Source organism: Exophiala bonariae (assembly GCF_035927105.1).
Source record: "Exophiala bonariae strain CCFEE 5792 chromosome Unknown scaffold_3, whole genome shotgun sequence".
Classification (NCBI taxonomy): domain Eukaryota; kingdom Fungi; phylum Ascomycota; class Eurotiomycetes; order Chaetothyriales; family Herpotrichiellaceae; genus Exophiala; species Exophiala bonariae.
The window spans coordinates 1025898-1047341 of NW_027042478.1; the positions used below are offsets into that span (position 1 = coordinate 1025898).

Below are 21444 nucleotides of genomic sequence, written 5' to 3' on the forward strand. Positions count from 1 at the left end.
AAGAGTCTGGTGAAGAGAGAGGAGAGGCGAGCGCTTGGCATTGTTGGATTAGGCTGCACAGGCCCCTCGGGCCCTGCGATTCCCCCAACTACAGCATGCTTGACGCCCACGGCCAACTTGACTACGGGGTGCGTACCTGGCCAGTCAGATTGACCACCACCCACGGCTTATCGAATTTCTTGCATCATAGCTGCGTCCCGCCTCCACTAACACCTCTCCTTCCACCAACCATTATTGTTGTAGCAAAAAGGGTTTCCAAACCTGAGTACAACTCACTCGATCACTGCACGTACAGAGGGAGAAAAAGTTCCTGACCAGCACTGCAATCTAGCACATCGAATAATCTATCGATCTGTACTTCTCTCCTTATTTCAATCTTTGCTTGTTCGACTGTACCATGTCTTGAACATTCGAATCCCCGTGCCCTCGTGGTACTTCTGTTCATCGCCATGGATATTCCTGAAAGACCTTCATCTGCTGCGCTCCGGCGTAGCAGCTCTGCGCGCCGAACAATGCGTCGCCGCGACTCCAATATGAGCAAGTGAGCTACTTGTTCACAACATCTAAGCAAGGCTGTTGAAATGCTAATCATTGTCATAGTGCCAGCTTCGTCTCCGAGGTCGAAATGGCTACCGATGAGGTCTGCTACTGCACTCTCTTCTATTTCTTTCGCTTATGCTGATCCCACCTTCCAGCTATTCTCCGGGCCCATTTCTGAAAGCGTGCCGAGTAGCATGACTGGCTTCGCATATCAACGGCCGAGGCAGCGGAAAGGATCGATATCCAGCTTTACCTATTTTCAAGACGAGCAAGAAACTCCCGAGTATTCCGACGAGGAAGCCGTTTTAGATGTCAGTGATGAAGAGGATGGAAACATAGCCATCACGGATCACGATCTGGAGGCCGGGGAAGTGGACTCTCTGCGACGAAAGTCGTCTGGGAGATTACGATCGTCCTCCGATCAGCCTCTACTTAGACGCCATGAGTCCGCTCGCAGCGACATTCAAGAACATGATGATGGAGGTAGCTTCAGTCAAAAGCTGTACATTGAGACTGAAGACCTCACCATGGTCATTGCCGGCTTCTCCACATCCTCCCTTGGTTTCATGCTTTATATCGCGATCTGCGTCTTAACTGCTGGCATTGGCTATCTCGTCTTTCGTTGGGTCCCTAGCTGGCGTATCTCCATTGTTGGCTCCCCCGCGCCCCTCAAGAAATGCTCTTGGGTCGTTGTAGAGGTGAGCTATGGCCCGCCACAGAAACTGCTGCGAAGAAAGACTAAACGACTTCAGAACCAATGGGGCGAATTTTCCATCCACTACATCTCAGAACAAGAGTATGGCCATCCCCTGTCCACGGTTTTCACCCCATCTCAGAAAGAAAAGACCAACAGCTATCGCTACGATGACGATCAAGATTTACCTGTCCTACGCTCCCTCAATTATAGATATATGCGCCTTCTTTTTCACCCTGTTCAAGACAAGTTTGTCCTCAATAACGATTGGTGGGATCCACAATGGACCGACGTCAAAGCTCTTCGAGAAGGTCTGGACTCTGAGGAGAGAGATCCGAGAGATCAAGTCTTTGGCAAGAACATGATTGAAATTGAGCAAAAACCGATTGCTCAACTGCTTCTTGACGAGGTTAGCCCTATCGGCTTTATGTCGCTCGTGACGCTTTCTAATCTTTTTAGGCATTTCATCCATTTTACGTATTTCAAATCGCCAGTCTCATTTTGTGGTCGGCCGACGAGTACTACTACTACGCAGCTGCCATCTTCCTCATCTCGGTCTTTTCAATAACTACCACTGTTATCGAAACTAGATCTGTAGGTTCACAAGCTCCCCTCGGCTGCAATTAGACGCTGATCCCGACAGACAATGGAACGACTCAGAGAGATTTCACGATTCGAGTGCGATGTGCGTGTCCTGCGCAACGGCTTTTGTAGGTGAATTCAGCCCCTTTAGTATGCGAACTATCCTTACATCTCCTCAGGGCGTTCTGCGGTGTCTGGCGATCTTGTACCGGGCGATGTGTATGAAGTATCTGATCCGTCATTGTCTCAACTTCCGTGTGACAGTCTCCTTCTTGCAGGAGATTGCATCATCAACGAGAGCATGTTGACAGGTATGATTTTTACATTCATACACTCTGAACATAGGCTTATCAAGTCTAGGGGAATCGATTCCAGTATCAAAAATTCCAATTACGGATGAAGCACTACTTTATGTGGATCTTGGAGCGACATCCATACACCCCAGTGTTGCCCGCCATTTTCTATTCTGTGGTACAAAGATAATCCGTGCAAGACGTCCGCAAGACACAGACGATGACGAGGCTGTTGCACTTGCGCTGGTTGTTCGGACCGGATTCAATACTACCAAAGGCGCCCTCGTCCGTTCGATGCTCTTCCCCAAACCCTCTGGCTTCAAATTCTACCGTGACTCGTTCCGCTACATCTCAGTCATGGGAGGTGTTGCGACCATTGGTTTCATCGCATCCTTCATTAACTTCATTAAACTTGGATTGGCGTGGCATTTGATCGTTGTCCGAGCCCTAGACTTGATCACGATCGTTGTTCCACCTGCACTGCCTGCAACTCTTACTATCGGGACTAACTTTGCATTATCTCGACTCAAAAAACAACAGATCTTTTGCATCAGTCCGCAGAGGGTCAATGTGGCTGGGAAACTTGACATAGTCTGCTTTGACAAAACCGGCACGTTGACTGAAGACGGTCTTGATGTGCTGGGAGTTCGGCTTGTTCAACATCCAGAAATTCGGTTTGGGGACATTCTTGAGGAGGCACACGAAGTTCTTCCACCAGCATCCTATGATCGCGATCCTACAGTGGATTATCGCGTCAACAAGAATATGTTGTACACCATGGCATCTTGCCATTCATTGCGACTTGTGGACGATGAGCTGATCGGGGACCCACTCGACTTGAAAATGTTCCAATTCACCGAATGGTCCTTCGAGGAAGGATCACGAAATACCAGCCACTTTATTGAGCCAGGCACTCATCATCCGGCTCCCAGCGTTGCTCGCCCACCTCAGGGTTTGGAGTACGACCTAGATGACTCCCAAGAGACGAGTAATCCAATTCGTGTTGAGCTTGGTGTCCTTCGCTCATTCGATTTTGTTTCGCACCTTCGAAGAGCCAGCGTCATCGTCCGCCAGTATGGAGATCCTGGTGCCAATGTGTATGTCAAAGGTGCACCAGAAGTGATGAAAGATATCTGTACGGCTTCAAGCATACCTGACGATTTTGATGACTTGCTCAGCTACTACACGCACAAAGGCTTTCGTGTTATTGCATGCGCCTCGAAGTATGCTTCCAGAATCAGCTCCGAGGAGATTCAACTAATGGATCGCACGGCTGCTGAGTCACGACTACAGTTGATCGGGTTCATAGTCTTCGAGAACAAGCTCAAAGATATCACGACCGAGATCATTGAAGAGCTGAACGAAGCTCGGATTCGCAATGTCATGTGCACAGGCGACAATATTCTTACCGCTATCAGCGTGGCAAGAGAATGTGCTTTGATTGATCGAAATGCCCACTGCTTCGTCCCTCATTTCATCCAAGGAGACAAAATGGATCCGAAGGCATGCTTGACATGGGAAAGTGTGGACAATCCAATCTATCAGCTTGACGAAAATACTCTTCTCCCCGCACCACTGGCCACCGAGGACGACAATGCAGCTCCTTATGATGCATTGGCGATCGGAGAATATACCCTAGCCGTCACAGGTGATGCATTCCGATGGATCGTCGATTTCGGCTCGAGGGAGATTCTGGAGCGCATGCTTGTGAAGGGTGCTGTCTTCGCTCGCATGTCACCAGATGAGAAACATGAGTTGGTCGAGAAGCTACAAAGCATTGACTACTGCTGCGGCTTTTGTGGCGATGGCGCCAATGACTGCGGTGCACTAAAAGCTGCTGACGTTGGTGTCTCTCTCTCAGAAGCCGAAGCCTCTGTGGCAGCTCCTTTCACGAGCCACATTTTTGACATTTCTTGTGTCCCAGCCCTCATAAAAGAAGGCCGTGCAGCTCTTGTCACCAGTTTCTGCTGTTTCAAATACATGAGTCTGTACTCGGCCATCCAGTTCACATCCGTCAGCTTCCTATATGCATCCGCTTCTAATTTGGGCGACTTTCAATTCTTGTTCATTGATCTGGCCTTGATATTGCCGATAGCAATCTTCATGGGCTGGACAGGAGCATATCCAGTCTTGAGCACTAAACGCCCGACTGCGAGTCTGGTCTCTAGAAAAGTACTCACACCACTCCTTGGCCAGATTTTACTCTGCATCCTGGTGCAACTCGTTGCATTCCAGACTGTGCAAAGTCAACCGTGGTATCAACCTCCTCAGCTGGACAAGGAGAAATCAAGTGTCGACAACTCGCAAAACACTGCGCTATTTCTGGTGTCCTGCTTCCAATATATCCTCTCAGGAATTGTTCTCAGCGTTGGGCCACCATTTCGCCAATCTATGACTGCTAATGTGCCATTCGTTGTCACACTAGTCGTAGTACTACTCATGTCACTGTACATGCTTCTCGACCCGGCCAAATGGCTAGCAAATTTCATGGACTTGACCGAGATGTCACTCGACTACGAGTTATTCTTGCTTGCACTTGCGACCACAGGCTTTGCTGGCGCATATCTTGCAGAACGATATTTCCTACCCGTCCTGGCCAAATATGTCGGCAAGTTAAAATTGTACCTACGGCCTTCACATCCCAAAAAACGGAAACTGTATAAACTAATCGCGGAGGATATTCTGGTTAGCAAATAAGCCAAAGGAATGGGATAAAACGAAAACGAAAAGTGATGTCCATTACCCAGCAGCCGTTCATCACATGTTGAGATGATACGATGGACTGATCACTCAAAATATATCATGATCATCCAACATTTGCCCATTGGGCCACTCCCGGCCAGATTCACAGCGTGCTGATACTGTATGTACATCTCATGGACAAGAATCAAGGTGAGTGCCGTAGCCCCTGCGTGAGAGCCACTCATGAGGAACACGGGTGGTTCAACAACCTGTGAGGGAAAAGAAGGAAACCACGAGGCTGCGTTTGCCCCAATCCGATGAACAACGACGTCATCACTTTCCTCCTCCGAAGCATTTTGCACATGGTCAAAACTCAAGACAATATCGAGACTACTAGGGTTTCATAAGCTTGTGAAGACATCTGAGCCCTTGTGTGGATCCTATCGTTGCCATCCTCCATCCTCTAATTGGAATCAGATTTTCTTCCTCAATTGTTCATCTCCTTGTAGGACCTTGTAAAGCAAAGCACAGTATTTTAGCTAGCCCATCTTTACGACACTTGGGAAATATATTGCTCTGGCAATGGATCCCACAGGTAAGCTACAGCAAAATGGAGGAACATTTAGCATCAAATCTACTCTGAAAGAACTGAACTGAGTTCATGCAGAGTATCTCATCGACAATGGCTGGCTGCCCGCCAGTGTCATCCGACTGGGTATCCGCCGACAACTAGCCGACCGAATACAAACAATCAAGTCCGAGTCTCTGTCCAAAGCCTGGGAGCGTAAGATGGCATACGTGGCCGCATTACGCAGCCGGCCCATCGCCATCGAGACCGACAAGGCCAACACGCAGCACTACGAAGTAGGCACGTCGGTGCTCCAGGCGTGCCTTGGCCCAAGGATGAAGTACTCCTCCTGTCTGTACCCAACGGGCGGCGAGACGCTGGCACAGGCGGAAATCGCCATGCTGGAGACGTACGTCGAGAAAGCGGGTCTGAAGGACGGCCAGGACATCTTGGACCTCGGGTGTGGGTGGGGCAGTGCGAGCTTGTATCTCGCAGAGCGGTTCTCGAAATCCAACATCACGGCCTTTTCCAACTCGAGGACGCAGCGGATTTACATCGAAGGCGAGGCGAAGCGGAAGGGCCTCACGAACCTGAAGGTCGTGACGGGCGATGTGGTGACTCACGAGTTCGAGGCGAGTGTGTATGACCGCGTCGTGAGCATCGAGCTGTTCGAGCACATGAAGAACTACGCCCTGCTGATGCAGAAGCTCGGCCGTGCACTGCGACCGGGCGGAAAGCTGTTCGTGCACATCTTCGCGCACAAGGACACGCCGTACGATTTTGAGGGAGGCTGGATGAGCACGCATTTCTTCACGGGCGGGACGATGCCGAGTGCTGATCTGTTGCATTTCTTCCAAGATGACCTGACGCTGTCGAGGCAGTGGTGGGTGAATGGGAAGCATTATGCGCGGACGTGCGAGGATTGGTTGAGCAAGATGAACGCGAGCAAAAGGGAGATTTGGCCCGGTTTGGAGGAGACGTATGGTAAAGAAAAGGCCGGGATGTGGTTCTATCGCTGGCAGGTCTTTTACATGGCTTGTGCTGAGTTGTTTGCCTACGAGGGTGGGGATACTTGGGGAGTGAGCCATTACCTGTTCGAGAAGAAGAGTCCAGGCAAGCAGGGTGAATATTTGCAGCATTGATTGTGCTGGCCGGAAAGCATGGTGTCAGGAATCATCTCTATTCTGGTAGAATATAGAACTTGTAGATTGGGGATCCAAGTTGAATGTGTATTCGAAGCCACTTCCCTGTCAGAAAGACGCTACCGGTAATAAAGTCAGCGGTCTGACGACCGGATCAGAATTGCGAACAGTGGTATATTGAGCTTCGTCGATAGTATTCCTGATCAGTAAACCGGAGTTGCGGGACGATGCTCGGTTCACAAGGAAATGTTCGTGGTCGGAAGTCCAGTTTGACAGGCGATTGTATATTCCCTTGCGCCTCATACCATGCCCTGGTGAATATGTACAATGATGTTTTTTGCTTCTCTCGGAGTTTATGTTCATTTTCTCTTCATCGTAACCCTCCTGCTCAATGGTCCCAAGGGTGTTTTAATCCAAGCAGTGCCGCGCCATCCTGCTTCGCTCTGTAGAATAACTGCATTGTCTTGGTCAGCCAAGTTGCCTTGAGAGCTGGTATCTCAGGCGGAGGGTCTTACAAAGAACCACATGGCGGCTCCGAGGCCAGTTGCGGCAAACCGATAAAGTGGTCGTTGCGGGTTGATCTGTCGGACGGGGTGGTTGCCCTTCCAGATGGGCTTGCCGTGCGTGCCTCCGGCCATTTCCTAGAATTCAAATCTGCGCGAGATGTCAGTTGAAGATTCGATGACCAGAAACCCCAGATAGAGGCGTACACTTAAGGCGGTTGTGGTTGTTGGTGAACGTGATCGCTGTCAAAGGACCATCCCACTGAGGTCTCGACATGCAAGTTGAGCTGCGAGATCGATGCTTGGCACGGCACGTGACTGTGTAATAAGCCGAACCTCTATCCCGAGCGGTGGGTTTCTCATTCTCTTTCCTGACTATATTACGACATTGTCGAGTAAAACATAGTATCGCCCAAAGTGTAGAAAGGTGGTTCTCAGCCCAAGGCAATATCAGGACCTCTTTAGTATCAAGTGACAAATGTATTTTCATTACTTATTGCTGCCTTTGCGGCACCTCCTTAGGCTACAAAATCATTACATCTCAAGCCATGGCGCTCACTCGCGCTTTGATCCGAGTGAGTCCAAAGGTCATGGAGTCTCATCAAACGTGTTGATCGCCCGGATTTGTCTGCTGCGCTTGATCGCCTGATACCGTTGTTGAAGCTCCGCCACGAATGCGACGACAGATTCGTCGTACAGCCCGTGAATTAATAGCCACTAAGGTTAATACTGGAAACAGAACCGGAGAACCTGTATAAACTCCCCAAATAAAATGCCACCAAAATATGTCAGAACAGGCGACAACACAGATGAAAAAAAACCAAATGAACCCATTCTTCGAGCTCCACCTCCCATGCCAATCTGGGAACTCAAGAAGACTGTACAGTCCAAAATATGTAAACGTCATGCCCAGGTATAAGGTGGTGGGTAAGGATATACTCAGGCATGCATTGATGCCGCCTCCACATATAATGCCCCAAAACAAAGAATGTCCAAGAGAAACTGGCAGATTCTTGAAACCGTCCCGAATCAGTAAAATGAAATGCAGGACGATTCGTGGCGGCCAGCGTCGTGGTTTCCGATCAAATATACGATCAATCTCAGCCCTATTACTGGGAAGAGGTCTATCGTTCCAGAACCAGAGCCCTACGAGCCAAAATGGGGCTATAATGCCTGTCAACGATGGCAAGACAAGTTCGGCTCCCATTTCTCCAGATATGGCTCGCGAGATACTGGGATATGAGGCCCAAGAACGCCCAGAAATGTCGAAAAGGATACAGCCCACCAGGATTGATGCGTAAACAATCCATCGTTGCAAGCGCCTGGTCTTCTTTGGTTTTCTTGCTTTCCGAAGAAGCATGATCAAAGCTAACAGAACCTGTGGCATTCCTAGAGCCCATGCCGCGATAAAGCCTTCAAATATGCTGAGCGTAGTGGAGCCGCTTATCGCAACAATGAAAACGAGTGTTATCCATATTTCTCTGTGATTATAGGAAAATTGAACCGTCTCTCGGAAAGCACCGCCGATTAAGAGGGGTAAGAATATGGCGGCAGCTGTCACAGAGACTGCGATATACCAAAAGTTTTTGAAGGTGAAGAGATATGGGCCTGGCTGACTCTCGAGAGCGTCAATGAAAGCCTCGGCAAGGGTCGTGGTAGCTTCTGCGACCAGACTGGACGTCGTAGACGTTGTGATCGCTTCAATGGCTGCGACAATATTTGTCGTCGGATTCTGGAGACTCGGTTCAGTGGCACTGCCTACGGCCGCCGTGGTTATGCTCATCGACTGTGATGCATTTGCTTGCCACAAAGGGTCTTTGACATTCATTCCAAACAGGGCCTAGATCATTAATGTTGGTTGCTCGATCGTAATTACGAGGGGAGATGCACTTACAGCTACAAACGAGAAGGGCAAGTAAACTGCAGCGAGAAGAGCAATAACACCGGAGTATGTGAGCTGTTGTAGGTCAATCTGGAGCTTTATCTGTGATTGATATGTCAGGATTTACATATGAGGTGTACAGTTTGTGACCTTTGTGCTACTCACCATGTCACGAGTCTGCATCAGCATCCCTTCGAGGCTGCTGAGGTCATGTTCAAGATTCCTCAGGTTCGTACCGAGTTCATCACATCTTTCACGTATACTGTCTAAAGCCTGCGAGCTTACGGACAACGGCCGTTTCGCAAAGTCTTCAATGTCGTGTACCAGATCTCTTGCTCTTTGTAGACCTCGAAGTGCGCACTGCCTGTGGTCATCCAGATGCAAGAGGAAATTGATCTTGTAGCGGGAAGGGTTTTTGCGACCGCTCAACCTCTGACAAAAGCAGCCATTAGCATATTTTTCTACACCACCGATCGCAAATGAGGCGCATATGTAAGACCTACCATGTGAGATATGCGCTGAAAGAAGGAGTCTCGGAACTTGGTATTGCCATCACAAAGAAGGAAGAGAATTGATAGCAATAGATGGACTGTAGCCACCTGGGGTGATTTCAGATCCAAAGATGTTGCATCAAATGCTGTTCGAGAAGCGATTAAGAACTTTCTCACATTCGAATATGATTCGTCCTGAGTCTGTTTATAGGCGAGCAACACCTGGCAGCTGGGATTCATTTGTTGAATGTACAAAGTAACCTTTTCGACCCCTGGTTGAGTGGTATGAAATGCCCAGATGTACATATTGAACCACCAAGTCCATGCTGGGGCAACGCAGCACCATTCGAAATCAAAAATGGTCCACCCTTGATCGCGAAATAATGATGTGCGGTCCGAAACTAATGGAAAGTTGTCAAACCGATTTGGAATCGAGCCAGGATGGCCTTACCTAGAGCGTGAAAGTCTTCATTTGGTGTCAAGACGTCCAATTCTGTTTCTGTCAACCCGAGCAGATCTTCCCGAATCTGATTGCCAAAGAGCCAGTACTCGTCAATGGTAAGGATCACACCGACTCGTGGAGCTTCGTGCTTTCGGCGGATACGAGAAGGTGTGCCAAATATCTTGGACCTCAATGACATAATAGCATCGACGTCTGCAAATGGGGTTGGTGCCAAACAACTATGGGTGGTGTTGTCAGCCCCGCGTTTTCGAGGAATGAATCTGGTCTACCAAATACTCATCATCAGATCACCAGTGTTAAAAAGCTGTTCTCTCAGATCGGACAGAAAGTCGTTTAAGTGTACGTCACCCAGGGTAAGCCGGTTTACAGGATTGCTTGAGTGATCCGCAACTGTGACGAGAGACAATAGAAGATCTTGTGCTCGCAGCCTCGGTGTTTCTGAAGTTGCATTTCGATTTTGAAGGCGCTTTTCTCCAAAATGGCCAAAATCATGTACACTATCTTCCAGATAAACTCGTAAAGCATTGGAAGGGTCCGTCTGCTTCAATTGATCCACAAGCCGCTTGACATGTGATCGTAGATTGCTGGCTTGGGAATAGAAATGACCAGCCGGGCCATAGGCTGGGTGTGCATTCGAGTTGAAGCCCTGCTGAATGACACTTGTCTCTGCCATCAGCCCCGTGAAGATGAATCGGGATGGGAACGAATCCGAGGTTACTATAATAATCAGAAGCAAGACCTTTGAATGACAAATGATGAGAGAATTCCAAGGTTCCGACTACCCCAGGGAACTCCAGACAATATATAAGTCCGCCGCAACAACAGGGGGTGCTTAGGCTCAGGCATATATCGCCCATCGATGTATCTGGAACTTTCTTGCTTCCGGCTTCACTGCGCAGCCCTGGGGGCGTTTTAGCTCTGTGGACGTGTTGTTGAAAGAAAATCCAGTGGCCAACCATTGTTCAGCGCAACGCAGAAGAGGGCTGTTGCTCTGGATCGGGCTGTATGCCGTGTAACAGTACCAGATGGGAAGAAGTCTAATTGAAGGGGCTTGAGGCTATAAAGACACGAAGCGGCTGAAACACAAGCCAATAGTAGATGGCTATCCGGGAGTGCCAGGGTGACAGGTGGAGAGCGAGGCTTGCTGAGCCTCTCTGCAATGTGCATGCTCCTAAAAAGCCCTGTCCCTATCCAGTCGTCTTCAGTTGCATGCCTAGACCAGAAAAAAGTCCAGCCTGAAGCGCTACTTGCAGGCTTTGAGGCTCTCCGGAGCAGAGGCTCCTATTGTGCTGGCGGCATCAAACGTGTGGTTTGCAAAGCCTTCATGGTGTGACCAAGGAGGCCTACATCAGTGCATATTAGACATTGGCGAATATATTGGAGCAGAGAATTAGTATGCTGAATCACCCGAAATTGAGAGCTGCACACGTTCGTCATTTCGTGTCGTGGACATCAGGTCGAGTGTATCAGGCTGAAAAAGCGTATGGGCATTAGGCTTGAAGCCCTCAAAGAATAGTGAGCACACGTGACCGGAGAGGAACAATGATATTCCAGGTCATAATCTGGTCGATCGAGTTGGGGTGTGGCAGGCGCATGCAAAACGTGTGGTGGAGCCCGGAAGTGGGAGTATGTACCGATGTGAATGTCAAAACATCGACATTGAATAGACTGCCCTGATTCACATCCTTCACTCCATACTGCCTGCGCTTGACTTAACGATTTTAGTTTCGTCTCACTTGCCACATAGAGATCTTTCTATCATCCACGATCCATTCCCACCCATCAATCTGAAAATCTCCCGCCAATCTGAATCATCTCCAAGCCTCGCTCTTGGGCGGTGCAAGTCGACATAATCCAAATCTCCCACCATAGATCATGATATCGTCTGCAGACAACCGGCCGCGGCCAACTTGACAACCACCAGCAAACAAATTCTCCAAGACAGCGGCGACAGCGACAGCAAAAGCCCTCATAGGTTCAGCTCAGCCTCATCCATCACCATTTATCCACGCATCCTTTCTTCACCTACTTCGATGATCTGGTGAACGCCGACTTCGAGATTACGCTCTGCTACCCAAGCCTCCGGTTTCGCCATGTCTCGCGACGCGCAGACCTCCAGAAAAACTCTCGAAAGGCTTGACGATGGGAGAGCCCGATTCCATGGCTGCTCAAGGATTACAGAGTACGAGTACCTGGGGAAACTCGGTGAGGGCACCTTTGGAGAGGTCTCCAAGGCAAGGTCCAAGAAGAGAGGAAATTTGGTTGCCCTGAAAAAGATCTTAATGCATAATGAAAAGGATGGCTTTCCCATCACTGCGCTTCGAGAGATCAAACTTCTTAAACAACTCGACCACATCAATGTTCTGAAACTTGAGGAGATGGCAGTTGAAAGACCAAAGAGCGCTACCAGCAAACCAAGTATGTTCATGGTCACGCCGTACATGGATCATGATTTATCTGGCCTGCTTGAGAATCCCAATGTCCATTTCACCGAACCGCAAAGGAAATGCTACATGAAGCAACTCCTCGAAGGTTGCGCCTACCTTCACGAGAACAAAATTCTACATCGAGACATGAAGGCTGCAAACTTACTCATCAACAACAAGGGAATCCTCCAAATTGCAGACTTTGGTCTTGCTCGCCCTTATGATGACGAGCCTCCGCGCCGTGGCCACGGCGGCGGTGTCGCAACTCGAGAATACACTACCTTGGTTGTCACAAGGTGGTATCGCCCACCAGAGCTGTTGTTACAACTTCGCAAATACACTACTGCCATTGATATTTGGGGTGTGGGATGTGTGTTTGGTGAGATGTACAAAGGCAAGCCGATCTTGGCTGGTAACAGCGATGTCAATCAAGCACATCTCATATTTGATCTTGTTGGTTCTCCCACTGATGAAAACTTGCCCGGATGGCGCTCGCTTCCTGGTTGTGATGGTGTGACTGAATTTGGTAATAAGTCTCCAACCATCACTAGGGTTTTCTCTGAGCTCAGCCCTACTGCACTCTCTTTACTCTCTGAGTTGTTGACACTTGATTGGAGGAAGCGAATCAATGCCATCGACGCTCTTGAGCACCCTTACTTCCACACGGAGCCATACCCTGCAAGACCTGGTGATTTACCAACCTTCGAGGAATCACACGAACTCGATCGTAAAAAGTTCAGAGACCAGAAATCAAAACCACCACCAGCACCAGCCGGCGGCTCTGTCGGTGTTGGTCCCGAGGGGGAATGGGGTATCAATGGTCGACCACTTCCTCATGAAGGTGGAAGAGGCCCCCGTGTGCCTGGAGGTGGGGGCAGAAATTATGGCAATGGCCAACACAATCATGGGAATTACAACAGACGTCCTCAAGGACCACATGGTCAGAATGGCGCACATGGCGCAGATTATCGAGGCCCTCCACCTCAACGAGATCACTCTTCGTATGGCCATGGCTCTCGACAACAATACGATCAGCCACGCACACACGGCCCACCACAACCATACGATGATAGCCATGCCCGTCGTCCTCCCGTGGAATATGCCCTGCCTCCTCGTCCACCTGTGCCCGAGGACACATACCGCCACGGCCCTCCAGATGCGACTGCTTACCGCGATGATGGTCGAGGACCACCAGCTTCACGGCCACGTATTCCAGGAGGTGCCCCTCAAGGTACTGATTCTCGGCGTCCCAATCATCCACATGATCGAGATACATATATCCCACAGTATTCGACTGCTGATCCCGATTCAAGAAACATTCCTCCCAAACCTCGTCGAAGAGATGACCATCTGCCATATGGCGAGGGTCGTAGAGATGGTCCAATGCCTAGTTATAATGAGCCAATTCGCTATGAAGACAATGGTTCAAGTGTTGCGAGAGATAGAGGCCGCACACATGAGTCTGATCGTGCTCCTCACCCTCCTCCAGGCGTGTACGATCGCCGCCCGCGAAGCCGAAGTCCAGTTCGTGACTGGGAACGAGATCGCGATCGCGACAGAGCACTGGGCTACCGAGAGCGAGACAGAGAATGGGATCGTGAACGCCACCCACATCCACATCTTCCACCAGATAGAGATCATGGATATAATGGTGGATCAGGAAGTGAAAGTGGAATGCGAGGAGGCGGGCCGCCGATGGGTTTACAAGACGCTTACAACGGACGGAGGTAGGAACTCCAGCACGCGCTCCCACAGAAACCTATCATCAACATGTATTATGGTTCACCATACCGGCAACCAGTCAAGGGCGGGTTCAGCCACAACTCTGGCTACCAACACCATGGCAGTCATCGCCGCAGCAGCTTGAGGACACAGTGAGCTGGTTATGCTACAAGTTGCAAGCATTTTCTTTTTTTCCCTTCCCCTTTTCGGCATAGCGATGGAGTATGCACAAGCGGTGGGTGCATGCTATGAGATACATGACGTGATACATGCTACATTATTATACACCAATGGAGCCTGGGTTGTGCTTTTAGGGTGGAATAGCAAAGCATGTGAGCTCGGCCCGCCATTTGGGTTGGGAGGTTCATCAAGTGTACTCTATCGAACTTTCTCTGTCGTTGTGAGAACCCCATTGGGAACAGACCTTGGGTCTGGTGACAAGAAGATCAATTCACCAAGCATTGAGTTCAACTCTACTTCGTAGTTACTAAGGTAGTCTACTGCTTGAACCTCAGTATGATCAACTTGTTTTTACCAACAGATCACTAACCTCCTGAACCATGCGTCTTAATCTCCAAACGTAGTTCATCTCCGTTTTCTCTCATAAATCATCCGTTCGTACGGCTTCTTCTCGATCCCAAATACTTCGCTCTCTTGTGGAGGATCAAAACACTATGTTATGCGTCCTCCACTGCTTCTAGACCAGTGTGTGCTGAACTGCCAAGCCAATCATTTCATTCCAAGGATGACATCAGGTCCACCGAGAGGAGGGCAACAATAGCTGGGAGAATAAAAAAGTCTTCGGGATAGTGACCAGCTCCCTGTTTCTCTGCCTTCCATGGCTTTGACTCGTTCCTCGGATTTTGTCTTGTCCGGTTTTCCAGGGCGAGGGCACCCATGCCAATGATTCAGTCTTCTTTGGTACGGCGATGGATCCTTCAGTGAGAGGGGTGAACGATGTGCAGAGAAAGAAAATCCGAAAAGACCAATCTCTCATGGGTCTCGCCATTGTAATGAGGTGGTGTAAGGGTTGTGTTTTCCGCGACAACATTCATCCAAATCCAGCGAACATGTCGTCAATGGCGTTTCTCTTCTTCTTGATCTTCTTTCCCATGCTCTTGCTGTCGCTGCGCTTCTCAGTTGACTGTCCCACGTTCTTTTCTGGTAAGTAGGGGCTGTTCTGCTCGCTCGGTCTCTTGTGCTTCTTCAACACGTTCGCCTTGACCGTGGGAGTTGGTGCGCTCGCCTTGACGGCTGCTGGTTGAGACTTTGGTGTTGAAGATAGAATGGTAGGATCATTGTTGTTAGGTTTGGACGATAGCGGAGGAGGACTTGCGGTAGGTGTACTCTGGGAGGACCTGGTCGATGCTTTGGTCAGTTGGTCTTGCAGAACAGGTCTGGCTGTCCCTTTGTTCTTCGGTGCAGAATTCTTGGGTTTGCTAGCGGCTGAACCATCCGCAGACTCCTCGACCATCTCGGCATCGTCATCCTGTGACTGAGAATCATCCTTTGGCCACTGATCTATTGCCGTACCCAATCTCGTACCTTCATCCACCACGGCTTCTGCCGCAGCAGACAATGGTGGCAGCCAAGTGTCATCATCTGTGTGTCCTCTTGTTGTAGACCCCTTTCCCTGGGGTGAATCCTTCTGCCGCTCGACAACTTCACCTAGATCGTCACTGTCATACACCCGTTCTACCAGATTTCCTCTGTCTGGTCCTGTGACATGTAGACTGTGTGCCGTAAGAGTTCTCGCCTGCTTTTTCGTAGCCTGTGCATGCTGCATTAAACTCTCTCGCTCGTCTGTCTCTGCTGTCCGACTTCGCGGAAGCCCGACCACGCCCGCGATTTCGCTCAACACACCCATCAACACAACACCAAGATTCGCAAATTGCGTGTCCGCCACAACTCCCGAGAACACGACATAACACCGTGGACAAAGCACTTCGCGGATCCATTCGCCCACAATCTCTCTCTCACGCCTTACTTGTGCCTCAAGCTCAAAGCGGCGGCGAAAGTCTTTTGCGGCTGAGACTGGGGCAGTTGCATTAACTGGAGCTGGATTCTGAAGCTCAGTCTCTCGTGTCTGGAGACTCACAAATTTCCGGGTGGCATTTCGAAGTAGGCAGAATGGCTTCCACCAGAGTTGATTGCGGTGTTGGTTCTTGTTGCGCACGAAGAGCGAATTGAGAAGCTGGAGTGAGTCGGCTAAATCTGTTCGATCCACAATTCTACTTCTGGCCACTGGACTTGAGGCTGATGAGGCTGTGACACTTGATTTCTCTGTCTGTACGATACTCGGGGAGTACTGGATCTTGCGTCCTCTTGGTGGATGGAGTCTAACTTTTCGTGGTGACCCAGCTTTTTCACGTTTGGGCTTTCCACGATCTGAAGTCAATGAGACACGTGCCCGGCGTGCCACACCTGCCATGCTATCAACTCACTGAACCACCACAGTGGTCGTCCCATAGACAACGAGAAAAGCCTGTTTTGTTGCAAGCGACCTTATGTTGCCATCGGAGATTGGCAGGGTATGAAAGACGTAAAAAGCTGGCCTGTAGTCGTTAAAGTCAAGTTGCAGAATTGGGGAATGAATCCCCACTCTGAATGCAGGCACCCACTAGAGACATTTGTGGGCCGCCGGCAGCGTGATGCCGGTCTCTACGTGCAAATCATCACCAGGCAGAAGACAGGGTTTGGTTGCAATTTTTTCATTATCATTATTGCGAACTCTTTTCTTGCATCTTTGCAAGTTGCTATGAACTTTGATGTCCTCAATGGGCGAAAAAGACAACCCAGCTTTGTGAAATGACATAGGAAAACTTGCAGTATTAGGGGAAGTGGGTAGCTTTCTTGAAAAACAGGGGGATCATGGATGAAGATTGTGCCTTTCCAGGAGACAAGATGACGGTTTCCAGGCTTCATTTCTCAACAACCTCCAAAGACACCGAAACCCAACGGCTGTGACCTGAAACGTTATGGAACGACCAGCGCCACGAATTATGTTGAGCTAGTATCTTGGATGATGAAAATGAAAGTTGTTGTTCATGGGTGAGAGGGCTGGATCCTGAAATCTGAAACGCTGATTCATTCCAAGCTCGATGTCTGCGCCAGGTGTACCCCGATCATATTGAGATCGACGACGACGTTGCTCTTCACGATAGGCTTGACCTTGCCTAGGGGCGAAAAGACCTGAAGGGAGAGTAAAGTTAGCCTTCATTCACATGTGTAAGAGGTGAGGATATGTTGTGCTCACGGAAGAGGACGAGTGACGATGCCAGAGAAGGGATCAGTTGGGCAGTTGGTGTCGACATAGACGGTTGACTTTGCTATGGCCTTGATGGCACGAGCAGGGGGCGAACACCAGCCACGCTTCTCCACCATGGAACACTTTGTGCATTTAGGAGATGGGGCTGGGTATGGAAAGGAAGTAATTGCCAACAGACGATGACGCTTCTCCAACACCAAACACTTTGCGCAGCCTTTGACAGGGGTTCCGGAAACTGGAGGTTCAAGGGAATCTTGAAGAAGACGAGAGGGATACAGACCAACATGCTCAGCGTTCTCGACAGAGCGACGCATCTTTGAGGGGTTGTCTGGAGATGGGAACTTCTCCTCCTGACCAGCATTTGGGTGGCCACGGGTAAAGAAAAGCTGGAAGACATTAGTGCTGCTCATTGTGACTGTTAGAATTGTGCGTACCTTTGGACGAAAAGCAGGGTGCTCAAGCATGACGGACGAATTGCGGAATTTGGAAACAAGACAGTCTTTTCCCTGGATGGCTGTGACATGTTGTCAGAGATGTCAACCAAAGGGGGCAATAGGGATAGCATACTAGCATAGGAAATCTCTGCAACCTTGTCGGAGTTGAAGCAATTCCAACGTTGACCAGCACGGGCAATGACGAACTGTGAAAGGTTAGTAAAGTCAAACTCTCAAAAATGGCAAAGTTTCATACAGAAGGGATGAATTGAGCCTGTGGAGGAGGTTAGCAATTGCTTGAGCTGAAGTGAATGAATGAGACTCACGTCGATGAAGTTGATGAAAGCATAGCCAACGTTGCAATTATTGGCGAAATCTAGCTGAGATTAGTGCGCATCAAAGTCAACACAGGAGATACACTTACCAATGCGCAAGTACATGAAATCATAGCAACCAGCGCTGGTTTCATCAATAATTGCCTTCAAGAGGGCTTGATCCACGCGATTGGGGATGTTGCGGAGCATTATCTGGCAAAGGTTAGCAAGAAAGATGGAAAGGACGAACAACACTCACTCACGGTGGTGCGCACGTCAACACCAGCAGTGATGCGATTGATATCGACAACATTGTGATTGGCATTATGATTGACGCGACGACCATCACGATTGGCACGCTGGGCACCACGCTGAAGAGCAGCAGCAATTCGGTCATAGTCTGGATCAACAGGAACAGTTGAACGACCAGTGACACTGAGGGTAGTGAGAGGGGTGGTGAACGCGAAATCCTGGGGCTTGCGGCCATCGAGAAGGTGAAAAAGATTGAGAACATCAGGAGTGTAGGTGCTGGCATCAATGCGGTACTTTTGCACATTTAGTTCATGTAACATGACAATGAATTGCAAGAGGGGCACTTACTGTTCCATAGTCTCCAGTCAGGACATCAACGGCGGCTGCAACAGCATTGGTGCTGTAGAACTCAACCACAAGCTCGCGATTGTCCTTGGGAACCTCATCAGGACGCTGACGGGGAGCAGCGTGGAATGCTTTGATGTCACCACATTGACTGAGAAGACGTCTGATTTCGCTGAGAACACCCCGAGCCATGACATGATGCTCGCCCCAGATGACCTTGATCATGACTTGAGCATGGAAATCAGTTTGAATAACTGAATCCTGGCCGAGGTCGGCAGCAAGAGTCTTGGGGCTCAGGTAGTGTGCATAAGCATCATGGTGAAGGTATGAAACAATAGCGTAGGCTCTCTGAGCATCACGAAGATCACCAAAGGAAATCGTAAAGGCACCATCACGAATGACCTGAACAGCATTGATGTACTTCAAGGATGGAAATGCGGCAGGCTAAATGGTCAGTGGAGGTACAAGAAGTATGGGAGGGAAGACATACCGAGAAGGTTGCAGCAATGGCAGCAGTGGGAAAGTCGTGCGGAATACCAGCGACGACAAAGGAGCGGAAGACGTGTTCATCAGTGGTGAAAGAACCTTCTTGAAGATCAACGGTGGCCATCACATCTCTTACAACTCTATGGTTGACGCGGAGAGCCACTCGCATGCCCATGGCACTGATCTTGGTACGCATGTCAGACTCCTGTCGGTAACGAACCTCGGGTGTGAGAGCAAGGCAGTTCTTAGGACTGAGAGCAGGTCCTCCAATCTCAGCTTGGGTGTAGAAGCGCTGAAGGAGAGGTTAGACAGGCGGTATGGTCAAGGATGGTGTTGAGGATTGGACACTTACACGAACAGGGGTGACAACGTCAGGAACTTCAGCATTGACAAGGTCTGCATAGGGAAGAACGAGTTCACGCCAGGTGGCTACACCATCAGCATTGACGGCCTCGGCAGGAAGACTGAAGTTCTTGTTCTTCATGGAAAGTTGACGATAATTCTCGATGCCTTTGGTAAGCAAGCTGACTGGCTTGACGGGATTCTTGACAGGAGTGACACGCTCAGTGACGAACTCGGTACGCTCAACTGGAAGATTGAAAGCAGCTTGGCCTGGAGTGAAGGCCTCTGCAGTGGGAGACAATCTAGTGGCGGCAGTAGGGGTTGGAGCAGACAAGAAAACGTCATCACCAGTCCTATTGAATATCAGCAAATGTGAGAAGAGTGGACGAATCTGTAGCCAAGGAGCTTACCTAGCAGTGTCCAAAGGCGCAAGGTTGCGAGGTCCACGACGCTCGTTGCCAGAGGAAGTACGTCCAGCAGTGCCAGGAGGAGCAGCACCGGGAGTGAAGGCAGTGATGTTGGTGGATGGAGTTCCAACAGAGTTGGTGTCATCCGAAGCAGGAGGGCTGGAAGCCATGGCAACACCGGAAGGGCGAGACATTGCTGCTTCAGGAGCTTCTGTTAGATGAATTTGTCATGCACACGTTGATACTGGGACAGGGGATACTGTTGTTGATGGGTTGTGTCGATAGCCCAGTTCAGCCTTTCGCAAGACCGACTGTCAGAGACCAAGGATGACAATCCACTCTGCCACAATGACGAGGTGGTGTCTCAGGAAGGGGGATGAGGACGATGCTTTTGATGGGAGAAAAACAAACTAGAGGGTGCTTTGGACATGAAACTTGCAAACCATGGAAAGGAAGGCAAGTTGCAAGAGTCAAAACACCAGATTTGGACTTACCTTGAAGTTGACCTGAATCCCACACGAGTTCTTGCTCAATGAGAGATGCAGTCTTCAGGGAAACAGGGATAAAGAGTGTGATGAGATAGGAAAACCAATGATAGAGCGGATGCTCAAAGACTGAGGGTACAGGGAATGACTGAATGAAAGTGGTAGAGGATGAGAAAAGTGGTTGGAGAGGAGAAGAGAGAGGGACAAGGTGGGAAGTTGAGTAGAGGAAAGAGCGGCTGGGTTGTGTGGCCGCCGAACGGGGAATGGTGCGATGACAATTCACAACAACGATGATGTCGCCGACCAACTGATGACATGGAGAACTGGTTGTCGAGGGCGATGGCTTCACGCAGACCACGAGGGCGTCGGTGGTGTCAGGTCTTGCGCACACAAATTGTATGCGAGCGACCACCAAAACTCATGGGATCGCGACGCTGAGCATAGAGAATGCTCTATCAGCTGCTGCGTGCCTGCCATTTTTCAACCTCACAGCTCCTGTTACCTTCCCATTCTGCAGTGCCCATGGCTTGGCAGCTTTGGCAAACAGCACTCACCTGACCAGCGACAACATCGCCGAGGGGATGTTCCGCTTAGTCGTCAAGAACCTGAGCGATGCGTTTTCTGCTTGCGAATGCTCAGCCTCTTGGAACATGGACCATGACCATTCCACGAAGCCAATACGGCTTGTGCACAACATGTTGAAAAAGAGCAGCAGCTCAACACAAATGAACGCAATATCAATTCTGTTTTCTCCTGACTAGCACGCACGCACGATCACCAAACAAGTACTGGTGATGTATCTCAAAGGTATGTTGCAGGCTGTGGTCAGTGGGTTGTCTTTTTTGGTCCTCACATAGGTCAAGATGACTCTCAAAGTCGTTCAGTGATTTGATTCTCTGTTTCCCACTTGTGGACAGTGCACACGTCCTCTCATAGTCCCGCAGCCCGAGAGAGTTGACCAACATGTACGACACATCCAAAGATCCACGCACCTCCATGGTCGGATCATATAACTAAGTTGTGATGATTATGACGGAGGTGAGGGACAAGAGAAAGAAAATTGTGATATCTACATCTGAGAAAGGAGCTGTCGTTGACGCTCGGGCCGAAGTTCTACCGACAC

The 21444-nt window shown here is 49.6% G+C and overlaps 6 protein-coding genes across 6 annotated transcripts; 3 read left to right on the forward strand and 3 right to left on the reverse strand.

Annotated features, from left to right (window-relative positions):
- Positions 1-449: 449 nt before the first annotated feature.
- On the forward strand, positions 450-4806 carry LTR84_007892 (uncharacterized protein; the record flags this gene model as incomplete). Its single annotated transcript, XM_064851444.1, has 6 exons — positions 450-541; positions 601-640; positions 696-1643; positions 1878-1944; positions 1996-2127; positions 2177-4806. 6 exons carry the CDS (start codon positions 450-452, stop codon positions 4804-4806), a joined length of 3909 nt encoding a protein of 1302 aa, XP_064710447.1.
- A 567-nt stretch (positions 4807-5373) lies between these two features.
- LTR84_007893 (uncharacterized protein) lies at positions 5374-6501 on the forward strand (the record flags this gene model as incomplete). The annotated part of the gene is made up of 2 exons (XM_064851445.1): positions 5374-5386; positions 5459-6501. 2 exons carry the CDS (start codon positions 5374-5376, stop codon positions 6499-6501), a joined length of 1056 nt encoding a protein of 351 aa, XP_064710448.1.
- A 388-nt stretch (positions 6502-6889) lies between these two features.
- Positions 6890-11166, reverse strand: LTR84_007894 (uncharacterized protein; the record flags this gene model as incomplete). The annotated part of the gene is made up of 9 exons (XM_064851446.1): positions 6890-6955; positions 7017-7142; positions 8290-8844; positions 8899-8988; positions 9052-9318; positions 9390-9778; positions 9829-10058; positions 10110-10557; positions 11145-11166. 9 exons carry the CDS (start codon positions 11164-11166, stop codon positions 6890-6892), a joined length of 2193 nt encoding a protein of 730 aa, XP_064710449.1.
- Positions 11167-11933: 767 nt separating this feature from the next.
- LTR84_007895 (uncharacterized protein) lies at positions 11934-13997 on the forward strand (the record flags this gene model as incomplete). The annotated part of the gene is made up of 1 exon (XM_064851447.1): positions 11934-13997. The coding sequence occupies one exon, from the start codon at positions 11934-11936 to the stop codon at positions 13995-13997; it is 2064 nt and encodes a 687-aa protein (XP_064710450.1).
- Positions 13998-15039: 1042 nt separating this feature from the next.
- On the reverse strand, positions 15040-16419 carry LTR84_007896 (uncharacterized protein; the record flags this gene model as incomplete). The annotated part of the gene is made up of 1 exon (XM_064851448.1): positions 15040-16419. One exon carries the CDS (start codon positions 16417-16419, stop codon positions 15040-15042), a length of 1380 nt encoding a protein of 459 aa, XP_064710451.1.
- A 656-nt stretch (positions 16420-17075) lies between these two features.
- Positions 17076-20030, reverse strand: LTR84_007897 (uncharacterized protein; the record flags this gene model as incomplete). Its single annotated transcript, XM_064851449.1, has 11 exons — positions 17076-17180; positions 17262-17770; positions 17824-17896; positions 17947-17964; positions 18017-18066; positions 18115-18217; positions 18268-18549; positions 18605-19045; positions 19092-19379; positions 19440-19782; positions 19840-20030. The coding sequence occupies 11 exons, from the start codon at positions 20028-20030 to the stop codon at positions 17076-17078; spliced, it is 2403 nt and encodes an 800-aa protein (XP_064710452.1).
- Between the last annotated feature and the right edge of the window lie 1414 nt (positions 20031-21444).